Source organism: Pyrgilauda ruficollis, unplaced genomic scaffold (assembly GCF_017590135.1).
Source record: "Pyrgilauda ruficollis isolate IOZ18807 unplaced genomic scaffold, ASM1759013v1 scaffold61, whole genome shotgun sequence".
NCBI lineage: Eukaryota > Metazoa > Chordata > Aves > Passeriformes > Passeridae > Pyrgilauda > Pyrgilauda ruficollis.
Genome location: NW_024527822.1, coordinates 3,709,534 through 3,723,550, shown reverse-complemented (window position 1 = coordinate 3,723,550; position 14,017 = coordinate 3,709,534). Strand labels below are relative to the sequence as shown.

At 46.2% G+C, this 14,017-nt stretch overlaps 1 protein-coding gene across 2 annotated transcripts in view; it reads right to left on the bottom strand.

The window, feature by feature from the left end:
* Positions 1-12,842, bottom strand: part of ELAPOR2 (endosome-lysosome associated apoptosis and autophagy regulator family member 2) — a 92,632-nt gene extending 79,790 nt beyond the window's left edge. Inside the window, exon 1 of one of the 2 annotated variants that reach the window (XM_041483733.1) lies at positions 12,558-12,842. Coding sequence is in view for 1 of the 2 variants with exons in the window: in XM_041483732.1 (XP_041339666.1) it covers positions 12,558-12,689 (132 nt within the window). In the remaining variant the exon portion in view is untranslated. The remainder of the gene's footprint in view (positions 1-12,557) is intronic. The other variant, XM_041483732.1, reaches the window with a different exon arrangement.
* Positions 12,843-14,017: the final 1,175 nt, after the last annotated feature.

Genomic DNA, 14,017 nt, shown 5'->3' with positions numbered 1-14,017 from the left:
TGAGATGTGTAGAATTCACAAGCTAGAACTTTATCAGATATAAAACAGTTGAGTAGGACAAAATAACTTACCTCAGATGAGGACCTGAGCTGATAACTTCAGTGGGAAATTATATCCACGTACTTGAGAAAAATTAACCAGATGGAGCAAATGTTAAGGCAAAGACTATAGCACATGTATCTACAAGGCTCCTCCAATCTGAGTGAACAATTTAGCTCAACATTAATATTTTCTGGGCATGTGCAAGTGCATCCAAGAGCTTGTGCCTCTCCTTCTGTATAGACATTTCCTCACTGAGCCACTGCTCTGAACCAGGCTCAGCTTCTGCAATTACAGTGTCCACTGGGAAAACACATCTCTGATAATTCAGTTCACTACTGCCAAACTGCCTCATCCTCACAGGGGGTTCATGTAGAGGAGGATAAAGGTAACAATATTTAACAAGTTGCCAACTTTAATCCTGTGACGACCTGAACTATGGCCAGATTTAATCATCTGAGGAATCAACACAGCCAATTTCATTGCAGCTCCTCTCCAGCAGCAGCCCCACAGCATCATCCTGTCCACTCTGCTACACAAACTCCATTTTAACAAGCATATAAGAGGACATCATTAGTTAGTCTTAAAACATCTGCAGAATGTATACAGAAGAAATATCTCTACGAAAACCCACAAAAAAGCATGAAATGAGCACCAAACTGACTTAATATTTACATATTCTTAACACCAATCAATATGCTTTTTTCCAACCCTGCACTTAAAGCAAAATACTCAACTTACCAGAGGCAAAAGATTTAAATTCAATAATCTCAGTTATGTCAGAGCATTGACTCTGTGATACACAGAATTCCCTGACTTTAATCCAGGATGGTATTTAACATCAACTTCATCTTAAATAAGGCAGTCATTTTCAAACTTCAGAGGAATTATTCATGTGCTTAAAAGCAGGCACATGCACGAGCATTTTGCAAAGCTTCCACTCCTGTCCCTCTGCTGTTGGTTATCACTTTCCATTAGGTGTAAGAATTTTTCATAGCAGGCACCAGAAGATTATTAAAAAAGAGCAACACAGTTCTTAGAGGGAACCCTGGATGATGCTCACTTGTCTGATCTTGTATCATTTTTCTGCCCTGTCACCTCCTCCACAATTTCCTACCAAATGCATTTGCTCCACATTTCCCTTTCTCCTGAGAGATGTTGCTATGTGGTATTCACATTCTCTGGAAAAACCCCTTTCTTCAGGACTTTTCTCCTAGGAAGCTGAGAAGCTTCAGAGAGAAAGGAAAACAATTCTTATTTAGCAAATAAGACGTTTTTTCTTTATAAATTTTAGCTGAATCTTTATCAACATTGGAAATGCTATATGTTTTTATGAATATTCCATTTTGAGGGGGGGAAGAAAGACAAAATAGAGACTGATAACACTAGAGGGACGTCATGCTTGGGAGGTTTAGCTTGGGAACTTCTGCCTGACTTGCAACCACTCATCCCAGGATAGGAGCAGCCCTTTGTGAGCACTTGACTGCCTTATGTGAAACAACACTGCTCATTGAACAAAGCAATGTCTTAAATCACAGCCTGACAAGAAAAATATGTAACACTGTACACTTATAAGCAAGCCTCATCCAATATTGCCCTCCTGGGCTGTCTTCAAGCCCACAGAGTCCATTTCCATTGCAAGAATAACTAATAAATAAATAAAATCAAGGAGGAACTAGCAGCCCAAGGCAGCCTGAGCTAAGTAAACAGTAGAGAAAACACATCTTAGATTTAACTTGGCCATCAGCTACATTCAGCTTCTGGAGTCTTTTCTGTGTCTGTGCTGCTGACTCCGGTTAAAATAACCTCCAGCAGCGGGGTCTAGCAAAGCCTTGCTCAGTGCACTATTTTTCTGAAGTCCAGATTATCCCACAGGGCTAAGGAAGTTTAGGCAGCTACAAATCCAAATTTGTTAGCATATCTAGCAGCTAGAGAGTGCCCAGAGCTGCAAGATTCCCTCTTGCATCCAACCAAGGCCGGATGAGGGACGAGCTTGGCGTGGCAGCAGTAGGCAGAGCTTTGTCCCTAGCCCCATCAAACCCTGTTCCAGGGGCAGGGTAATGTGTTAGCAGAAGGGCTGCATCAGTCAAATCAATGAGCAGTGACTCATCAGCCCATGGACTGCGGGAAAGGCAGGAGGGAGAGATCAGGGCTTTGCTCAGGCACAGCTCCTCAGCTGTCCCTTGCTGCTGATTGTGCCCACGAGATATGAGCCAGTCTGGGACACACACAAAGAAAAGAAATGCATTCATAGCTGGTTTACCTGCCTGGGCAATGCAGCCAGCCTGTAACCACGCATGTGGGAAGCCATCAAAAATCCTGCAGCTGCCTTTTTGCAGTGGGAAATTAAACACAGGTACAAGGTCTAGCCTATCTGACAAATCACAAGCCCATTTGATTGTTACAGGCAAGCTTAAATGTGTGTGTCTGGAGATAGACAGATAGACAGACAGACAGACATAGGTATGTCCTGCATGTATATTACAGAAATTTACCCTGGCATTAGCCTGCTGTTAATTATTTCCTGTAGAGGAAGGGACTCTGCAGTGTGATAATGCACCTTTGGTAGGAAGCTGCTACAAGGCAAAGCGATAAAAACTCTTGGCTCACAAACAGCTCTCCAGAACTAAGGACCAATACTGTCCTCCTGCTGTGTTTCCCTTCTAATTCAGCAGTTCAGAGGCAAAGATTTAGATCCCTTCCCCAGTATAATCAGGTCACTGCAGAGACCTAGCTGCACCGCTGTGATGTCCCAGCTTATCAAAACACCCTCACCCCTGCAGCTTACAGAGGGCTGCAAAGTGACCTTGCAGCTTGTGTAACAGCTAATGCAACTCACACTGGGGACTGATTCCACTGATGGGTCCTTATTTCACTTCAGGGAGCTAAAAGCTGAGCATCTACCTGGCAAAAACCAGCATCCCTCTGTAGCCAGTGGAAGAAAATGGGCACATTCAGCAGAAAAATCACTTTCAGGGTGATAAATATTAATCTTGAGTGGTGATTGTCTCTGCCAGATACTTAGGTGCCCAGCTTGTACAATTAAAAGCAAGGTAAGTTCTTTTTATGGTAGAAAAGCACGTTCTGCCCTGTGTTACCTCCACACCATCAGGATCTCATGCTTGGACTATGCATGGATCACTGCAGCAAGGTCTCTTCACACTGATTTTCTGCTGTCCTGAAGAACAATGAGGGTGCTGTGTGCTTTCCTAACATCTAACTAGTTATAACCCAGTTATCACCATCCCATGACAAAACTGCCTCTACTCATCTTTACTGCCTGACTGCAGGATTCCTGTGGATCCAGAGCTTCTACGCAGTGTCCCATGCTGTGCCATGGGCAAATCCATGCCAGGGGGCTCACTGACAGCTCAGGGACCAGAGCTCTTTGGGTCTGTCCTGTTCAGCAGGCTTGAGACTGCCTGTGAGAGCAGGTCATTGCCCCAATAATTTATTCCTGTTTCTAGCACGTGTGGTGCCCAATGAGGCACTAACTGGGTCTTCCCATCAGACTACCTACAGTGTAAATGCTAAATTTAAATAATGTCAAAGTTTGTTAATCAAATTGTACTTTCAGCAACAGTCACATAAAGCCTCCCAAAACCTTGAGTCAGGCATCATTGCTTCCACCCCATCAAATTCATAAAACCTATTTAAGTGCCACAGGACCTTAAAACACTATGCAACTTAGCTCTACTTCATTTAACTTTACAGATTTTCAAAGTTCACAGTTTCAACTCATCAATACTGAGGAGCAAACTTAACTTTTCTTTTCTCCCACCTTTTTCAATGAAAGCTGTGATTCCTGCATGACCACATGACGAGGCTTTAAGGAAATCTTTTTCCCTTGTTTAGCAAAGCAGTTCAAGAGATTTGCAGGTCAGTATCACAATAGGCAATGCAGCAAACCAGCCGGTTTGTTTGGGATTTTTTTTTTAATTTAAAAGCTGGAACTGTAAAGCAGTGACTTCTCAGATGAGCCAGCAAACATTTAAGTAGAGTTGGCTTTAAGTGCCATTAAAAATGCTGCAAAACAAAAAGATACAGGAATTGATTGGTTTTGTCACGATGCCTCCTCTTAGCTGGGGTGAATGGGAGTGTGATCATTGATCACAGCTATTTCAGTAGCAGTTCAGAGCTCAGAGTTGAACTATTTGTGATACCTGGTCAGTGCATCCCCAAAAGGATGGCTTGACTAACAGGATGAGTTCTTCTGGTGCAGGATAGAGCAATGCCTCTGGATCTACTGCCTCACTGTGCAGAGGCTAACACTGAGAACAGTGGTATTCTAGCTAAAAAAAAAAAAAGGGGGAATTCAGAGCCTGTGTGTATCCTATATTCAGCATCAAAACCAAGCATTATTTGGCAGTCATCCTGTCAGATCTTCTGGAAGAGGAGAGAGTTGGCCTGGGTTCAGCTGTTACTTGAGCAGCTCTAGGGGAGAGCCACTCTCCTAATCAGGACACTTGACATTCATCTCAAGGCAAGACAAGCTGCTCATCAGCAGGTCTGCAGGGCAGGTGCTTGTGAGGAAGGTGCAGCATCATAAGTTGACTCATTTCCCACTCCAATTCCATCGTGCAGCCTGGCCCCAGCATCCTTGAGATGAACATCAGCTCATAGTCCCTCCATGCAAGCAAGAATCCTGCCATAAAGAAGTCTGGTTACAGCCCCTCATGCTTTCCTTTCAAGAAAAGTCTGATTTTTTTTTTTTAAATTTGGATTAAATAAGAACAAACAGAATAGAGAAGAAAAGAACTGTCTTGGGAAATCTTTCTTTTCTTCATTTGCCTCAGGGAACCACAGAGCTGCAGATAAAAAGCAGCTTAACCAGAAACAAGCAGCATTTGATCAGCACTGTTGACCTGCCAGCAGGAGGGAGCCATGGATATAAAAGCCTGGGAAAAATCAGCCATCATCCATTTCTGCTGTACATCGCTCAAAAGACACAGCACCACCCCTTGTGTGTATAAAACACCACCAGCCTGTGTGAAGGCCTTCCTTTAAGAAACTTCAGAGAGCAAGTACAAAACCAGAAGGATTTCATACACCACAGGAAACACCGTGGGAAATTAACACTTCAAGAGTGACCAGCTCAGGTCTAAATCACCTGTACCCTTCAGTTTGCTGCTAGCAGTCACCACCTGGTACACTTCTGTTTTCTGTGACAGTAAAATCAATTTAGACACTGATTTCTCTACTATTAATTGTGTCCTGTATTTATCAAGCCAGCAGCAATTACGTTAATGGCATCTCCAGGTTTTGCACTCCCCATCGCTCCTCCCTCTGGCTTGGTTATCTAATGCATTTGAATTTTCTGACCATACTCATTACTCAAAAACACCTCTAAGCATGTTCAGGTCAGTTCCACCCTCAGAGGGAAAGTTCACCCTCTCCCTAAAGCAGGGGTTTTTCAACAAATTGGATTATAAGATTAGCACTAGTAACCCACATTGGTAATTATCATATAGAAAATAGCTCTTTTGACTGGGTCAGCCCTGCTAACTAGAACAGGGCCAGGGATCTGCCCACACTCATGGACTTGCTCATCTTGTTTACAGGAATATCTTCTCCTGATGTTCCTGTTCTTGGCAGGGTGGGCATAGCCTTTTAAGTAATCCCAAGCACCCTGAGCCACTTTCCTGTGGATTATGCCTGGAAAATATTTGTACCTCTAAGGAGGAACAAAATCTAGCCAAATGAAAATTAAGCTACCCAGCATTTTCACCATCAGATTACAGTTCCTATCACTTTTTGTAGGTATTTTCCAATAGTCTTCAAGTATCACCATAAATACATTTTCTTAACCACAAAACACTAACAGGTAGGAGACATTAATTCCAAAGCAATAGGATGAGTGATTTGTATTCTCTTTGTAGCAGTAAAAACTCAATGCCAAAGAAAATTTTCTAGTTGGGAATATACTATCATCTGGAATTTTTTTTTTCATTGAAAACATGTCCTGCAGACAGCAAATATCTTTCCTTGCAGGGACAGCACTTCTGTTTCTTAAGTCAAAGCACAACAGAGAGCAACAATCCAGTTCTTTCACATTCTTAACACACAGCTCTCATCTTCTTCTTCATACATTACAAAATACAATCCCCTTGCCATTATCTCAGTGTAAATCCAGGCTAGCTCTATCCCACCAAAACTTGATGTTCTAGAAATAGAAGAAGACCAAACTTGTGCTCTTGAGTAGGTCCCAAAGCCACCTGTATCACTTCTACCACCCCAGAACCTAAACCCTGACTGAGTCATCTCTGACACTCTCCCAGCTAAACACTCACCCTATTTTTTTGGCTTCTTTTAGGTTTTTTTTTCCTTATGGCAGGTGAGTTTGCAGCCGAATCAGCATCAGTTCTGACTCAGCACAGTGACAGGATCATCAGCACCAACACAGCAGAGCCAGCAGCTCAGCTGCACAGGTCGTCCTAGATCATCTTAAATCAGCTCTGAGCCCATGTCCCAAGTGCACAGCGATTACTGTCTGGCACTATTTATCAAAGAGAGTATCACAATGCTTATGAAAAAAGGTCATTGTGAGATTTAGACAACGTTTTGTAATTGAAAGGGTTTTGTTTGTTTGTTTGCTTTGAAAGATGGTTGTTAAAATAGAAAACAAAAAGGGGGGTTTATCCATTTCTCTCCTTCAAAACCAGAGGTTTTTGTTTTCAAAAGACTTAAAACCAAAATATTCCCAGTACCAGCAATCAAAATCTAAACACATTTTCAGGTCCAGGGTAAGAACCTAAGGTATCAACAAGGGCTAGTGAGCAGGACACTCTTTTCCAAGTAGGTGTAAGAGTTAGGGAAGATATGGCCATGCTGGAGAGTAACACTGGACCTTCACAGCAGCAGCCCCTAGAAAAACCTTGGCACCATCTGGGAGACATGTGGGACCTGTTCCCAAACACTGTTTCTTTCCTATCTCAAGCATGAGGCATTCAAGGCTGCTTTTCTTCCTACCAACCATTATCCGTTCTTCTCTAATCTTTTTATTTCTGCTTAGCTGATGCCTACTACTTCCTTCAGCAGATGTTGACAGCAACCTACCATATGACACAGGGAACCTGCAGTGATGGCATCTCCCTGCTGCCCACAGCCTGAGCCCTGCAGGTCTGAGAGCCCCTGGCTCTGCCCCAGGGTCGCTGCAGTCACTGGGAGCTCTGCCAACACCTTCTCTGGGCACAGGGTCAGGCTCATGGAAAAGGTTCCCTTAAGTGATTCCAGCATTTCTGACCCAGGTCATCTCCTGGCATAAAGCAACACCCAGTACTGCCAAAGCCTTCCCAACCAACACCTGGTGGAAAACATGGTCTGGACAAGGCAGCTGACAGCCCAAAACCCTGCAAAAACCCATCCTGGCCCCTGGCTGGCTGGCAGTCCTGACTCCACGATGTGTCAGGAATCCCAGCACAGCTCCCATTCTCACTCAACCTCAACCTATGAAGAAAAAGAGAAAATAAAATCATGGCCTTCTTTATAAATGATAAATCTCACCCTGAATGATCCAGTGATATTTGATGGTGGAAGAAATGCAATCTTGTGTTGGTTTAACGGCTGATACTCTTTTGAGTTTATGGTCTGTTACAGCAGTTTCCACTATGACTAATTCTCTTACCCTTGAATCATTACAACCATGGCTCACTATCCAGTTTTTATGCCAGTATCTGTCTTCCTTCCCAGGTTTTCATTTCTGATACCTCACCAACCTGCCTGTGCTTCCCCCACCCTGGTCTGCTCCTGTGCTTTCTGCTGTGGTACCTGTGTTTTAGCATGTCTCCTCACCTTTTGTGCACGTGTTTCCACTCCATCAACTTCACTGCCAGCAGTTCTGTAGCCTATTTTTTGCTCCTCTTTCCTCATCTTTATGACCCTTCATCACCATGGAAAATGGAAGCTGTACATTTCTCTTTCCCCCACAAAGACAAAATCAGTGTAGCAAGACGTGAAAGAAATAAAAAGGTCTGTGTAGGAATCTTTCCACAGCCTCTTCTGCTGACTATGAATCATTCATAGATTAAGTGTCTAATATCTCTCAAGGTGGTTAGAAATTAGGGAATACAACAGTGGATCATCCCAGCAGCTGGTATAAGTAGCACCTGCTCTGTTGCCAAAATAGCAAATGCAGAAGCTTCAGAGAAATGGACGAGGGTACCAAGAAGGGGCAGCAAGGAAACCAACTTAGAAGGAGAATTCCTTCCTAAACGAGCTAATCCCTTCAAAGATTTTAAAGCCAACAGAGAATAAATGAATCTCAGAAATCAAATAGTTGTATTTGATCAACCCAAAGGTTGTTTATGGTTACATAAAAATAAAAAAATGTTACCTTTTAATAAAAAAACCACTTAGCCTTTCAAGTGTACAAAAATCGTTTTTATTTCTACATTATCCCACAGATTCACACCTCATTAATTTTCTCTGTCGCATGCATTAATGCATGCTCTTCTTTTTCTTGCTCTTTTAAGTTACTCCCTCCTTACCTAGACAGCCCCACCCTTTGCTGTGTGCTCATTAACCAGCTGTAGAACAATCACAGCGGTCACAGTTCCTGAGTACTAATGATGGGGCACACAACCCCTCTGACAGGTTTTATTCTTTTCTTTTCCTTTCAATCACCCACCCAAATTGTTCCACCACCAGCACCTTCACTGCCCCTACAGAGCCTTGTGCCATGACTCCAAACCTCTTCCCAGCAGGTCCAGCTCACTCACAACACAAGAGTGTTTCAGACATCCAGGTTCCTGCCAGCAGACATCCCTGTTACTCCTGCCACGTGGGCCGTGCTGGCTTACACCAGGACTGACACATCTCCCCTCCATCCTTTACGTGCAAAGACAGAATTTCACCTTGCTTCCCACACTGCTTAGCTCAGGACCTGGTATCCTGGTTTAACCTACTAATATACTTAAAATACTTCACACTTCGCTTAGACATACTCGATTTTTTTAATCTTTTCTCCTCATGAGAATTGGCACTATTTCAACACACTAAATGCCCCTTACTTGACCTAAGTTCAATTTCATGCTCCCTCTTTATTCTTAAGATGCCTTTGCCTTCAAGTGATTTTATAAGATTCTCATTTTCCAAGAACATTTCTTATATTGTTTTTGTCTTTTCCACTAGGATTCTAGCAGACTAGTGCAAAAATACATTCCCTTAAAGAAAGCATTTAGCATTACCCTTTAATTTACCTGTCTACTAAAACAGCAGGTAAACCATGCAATGTATCAGAATCACATTTATTATCAATGTCAAAGGCACATCTCGATCTGCATAATAATTGAGAGCTGAACAAGAGTATGAAAGAAAACATCTTTGCCAGCAGGATACTCTGTATCTCTCTTTGAAAGCAATTTGGCTGAATGGGAATCAAGAGAAGAGTCACTCAGGGAGTTCAATTTTTTTATTATTATTACAAAAAACAACACAGGAAAAGACGAAATAAAGAAAAGACCCATTTAGGCTGAGTATCAAATATTCTAAAAGCAAAATCTGCTCATATTTATGTGACTCTCTAAGGGGAAGCTGAAGAAGACCCATTCAGTTGAAAAGTTCAGAAAAGAAAAAGCACAAAACACTGGAATATAAGACGTAACAACCACTGTCCCTGCAGCACCAGGGAGACTGGCATGAATATCTCATTATTTCCAACATAACTGCTTAATGTGTATTTAATGGCAGGGAAAAGCATGGGTGTCATCAACTCCACTCAAAGTCATAATTTATGCAACACATGAAATATTTGCATGAGTACCCTGATCATCACTGGCACAGCAGAAAGAATTCACCAAGCACTTATTCTTCCACCACTGTCCCCATCCGAGCTGCCAAGTCACCAGAGGCACAGGGCACAGTAATGGGTCTCCCCAGGTTCTGTACCCCAGAGGTACCAGCTATCCAAGCTGAGCCTGCCTCCATCTCCTGGAGATGCACAAATCACCTTTAAATTTGCTGCTGGCATTGGAGAGCTCAGGGAGGGCTCACGATGTGAATGACCATGAATGACCAGCCTGGACTGAACACTGCTGTGCCAGAAGCTTATGGCTGTACCAGTTTGCTCCAAAAACTCACAGGAGCATTCATTCAAGCTGCTTGTACCTTTGGTTTCCAGCACAAACACACCCCTCCTAAATCCAGTGCACTGAACTACTACAGCCCCTGACAAATGAAGTCAATGACAAAAAGGCTTCTGGAAAGTGGCATTGCTAGACATTATTATTTTACTATCTATGTAATCAGAGCACCACAGAGCCTCAGGCACAGCCAGAGATCCCACTGCTCCAAATGTTGTGCCAGCACAGAAATCTCACAAACCAGCATACATCTGTATTTGTCATAAGTGAGGGAACCAAAAACAAGTTGTCAAGGAAGGAGTGGGGAAAGTGCTGCTAAAGAAGGATCCCCTGTAGATTGAAAATGAACTACCTGTCAGTACATTAAACCTTGTGCTTCTCAGACCTTTTGGGTATAAAACAAAAGACATTTACCAAGTCTTTAAAGTACTGCAATACCCTCTGACAGGCTGTGCTTTCTTATGGCACAACTTCATCCCTGTCTGAGTCTGCCCAAGTCAGATTCAATCTCATCAGGTTGTTAATGGCAATACACCCAGGTCACTCAAATTGGACTGAATTAGGGCAAATGGCAATGTTTGGAGACAAAAATACTAACTTCTGTTCTTCCCTTTTGTAAAGCAGTTCATCTGCTATCCTGGTTCTTTGTAAGCTCCCTTTTTTTCCTCCCCTCTGTCTCCATCCAGACATGTTTGTAATTACATTTCCTGGGACACACACGTTCATGGCTGCACACACTCCAGCACAAGCAACACACAGCTTTTTAACCATGTGAGTGAGGGCAGTCTCTGTTTCAAAGAGCACTCAAGTCAAATAAGACAACATTGTTAGCCTCTCTGAAGAGAAAGCAAAAGCACACAGGTCCAGATCCGCAGGTGTACAGGAGTGGGGCTGCAGAGAGAATTTGCACACCTAAAACCCAATGTAAAATGCTCAAAATACCAGCTCTACTTTTTTGGTACCACTGCACAGGTTCAGCTCTCACCTTCAGCCATCTGCAGAGGTTCATTTTTTTGATGCAAAGACTTTAGGATGAAAACAGCTCTAAAAGTACCCGTTTCCCTTCACTAGCTGAAAAGGGAGATAGGTAATTTAAAGCAGGTGGCTGCATAAATTTCTCTCTCTGAGAATGACTAACATTTAGGAAAAACATGCCCTGAGAATGATCAACATTTAGGAGAAACATGCCCAGAGCAGACACTGATTTGCCAGACATCACCTCTCCCTACTGCAAGATTTCCTACGCTAGACTAGCACTGAGCTCTGCTACTTGGAAGACAACAAGGAAATTTCATAGGCAAAGAGAGAATATTCCCCAGGTCAGAGATGCTCTCTTTCATCACAGGAAGGAGACATCGACTTCTGCACCCCCAGCCCAGGAGGTCCCACACTGCAATAGCCTCTAAGCATGGATCAGGACCCTTCACCAGCCGAGTGCTCCCATCTGGCTGCACCCCAGAATTTGTACATTCTCATTTGTATTCCGAGAATGTACAAATTCACTCTTGCTAAACTGTGCAACTGCAAGAGGTTAAGTGGGGAAGCTGTGGTCCAGAGCATCTCGGATAGGAGAGGGTCAGAAGGAAGGGCACTGATCGTTGTTAATGCACTTAAGCTTCTGCTTGCCTGAGCAGAGCTCCGGCCACCTAGACCTGTTTGGGATGGTAATACCCAGCCTCCTCACCTCATGATGGTTTAAAACACAGGAAAGACCCGCTTGCTCTTTAACAGCAGCAGAGAGGATTTCCCTGCATGTAAGGCTGGAAACCCTGGAAAATAGCTTCATGAAGCCCAGGTCCCTTCCCCGGAAAACCTCAGCGGCCACCCGGGGCTGCGCATCCCCGTCCGGCCGCCCCAGCCCCGCATCCCGCACAGCCGTGCGGAGCATCCCTGCTCCGAACACACCGACTCCCTCCAGGTTCGGGTTCCTACAGCAGCAGAGAGCCAGAAAGTTTCTCTCCCCATGCCACACGCACAGCTCAGCCCCGGACACACCGAGCTGACACCGCGCGGGCGGGACAGCTTCGCACACCATCCCTCCCTTACTCTCCACCTTTGCGCTGATTCAACACGGTAATTACAAAAACAGGGAGGCCGGCCGAGCCCCCTTCGTTTGGAGAGGGACTCTACTATTTCCAAGCACCGAAGGGAGCAGCGATCACCCTGGGCAAGGGGAGTGGGGAATGCGGTTCGCGACCGACGGCCAAGGGAGCCGCTCTGCTGGTGAAGCGGGGGGGGGCTCGGCCGCCCCAGAGCCGCCCCCCGAATCGCGGCGGAGGGTCCTTCCCCTTGGGTCTGACCCCTCTGCCATCCCCCGGACAGCTCTGGGCAGCCAGCAACAACCCCTTGCTGGGATATCACCCTCCTCCCGAGCCCGTGCACACCCCCCACCCGCCCTTACAGATGGGGAAAACCCAAAGAGGACCCGGAAAATCTCACCTCTTCGCAGGGCGGCAGCTGCAGGGCGGCCGCCTGCCAGCCCAGCAGCCAGCAGCACACCCAGGCGCTGCCCGGGTACCCCCGCTCCGCTCCGGCCCGCCGCATCCTCAGCATCCTCAGCAGCATCATCATCTTCCTCCTCCTCCCCCGCCGCGGAGCGCCCGCTCACCCCTTCCCGGGGGCGGGGGTGCTGCTGGGGATCACCGCCCCCTGCTCCTGCCGGACACCTGCGAGCCCCGGCCGCGGGCTGCCCCTGGCCCTGCGCCCCGCCTGCAGCCGGGCATAACCCCGGCGCTCCCGGACACAGCGGCCCCGCCGGCCGGCAGCCGGCACCGCCAGAGCCGGGAGGAGGGGCCGGAGCGGGGGGAGGAGGAGGAGGAGCGGGAGGGGGAGGAAGGCTGGCAGCGCAGGCGCACGCTGCCGAGGCTGGTCCAGCCCCGGCGTGGCGAAGGGAGCGCGGAGCATCCTCCGGCTGTATCTCAGCAGCCCCAAAACCTCCGCGGCGGGGGCAGCCCGGGCCCTGCTGGGGAGCGCGGCAGCAGCAGCCCCCGCCGGAACCTCTGCTGTCCATGGGCTCCGGGATGGGAGCGGCGATGTGGGATGGAATGCCCCCTTCCCCAGCCCTGCCGTGGGATGCTGGCCTGCATCCCCAGCCTGACTGCTGGCACCCCTATCCCTGTCCATGGCAGCGCGGGGTGCCCGCACCCACCTCCCCGCTCCTCGGACCGCTAAGGATGCCCCGTGTGCCCCACGCGAGGCGGGATCCCACCAGGCAGGATGTGCCCTGGACCGCTCAGCTCATGGCCAGAGCAGGGCAGCGACCTGCTCAGTGAGATGGGAAAGCAGCTTATTCGTGGCCTGACCCAAATTATTCTTATCGCCCAGAATTATGCACATTTCTCCCTCGGTGCTTGCCTTTTAGTCCAAATTTTGTCACCTCTTCCCCAGCAATGTCCAACTACTCGTTCCTAATGAAGTGTGTGACTGCCTCAGGCACCGAGCATCCTTTGCCTCCCTGACATCTCAGTGGTTGCCCCTGCTCACTTTCCTGCTCCCTCCTGGGTCTTCCTTTCTGCCTCATCTAACTAGCAAACCCCAGCACATGGCTAGCACAAGATGTTCCTGTCCTTATTGATCCACTTTTCAGACTCCAATACATTTTCTTTTTCTTTCAATTCATGGAGTTACTTTTTTTTGGTAATTTTCCTGCAGTTCCAGCTCACTGTGATTCAGATTTGACTCAGCTTTTATTCACCTCATGAAAAGAGATGCAGGTATAAGGGCAGAGTCAGATCTTTGCATCATGCAAGCCCTCTGTCCACCCCTGACTGGTGTCATTGCTGTGACTGTATGCTAACACAAAAATTGTTCCATTTGCTCATTTTATGTCACTTGAGACCCTCGCTGGAACAGTCAGGAAAGGAGCTCTGTGGTGCTCTGCTAACAGAGAGAGGTTTGCA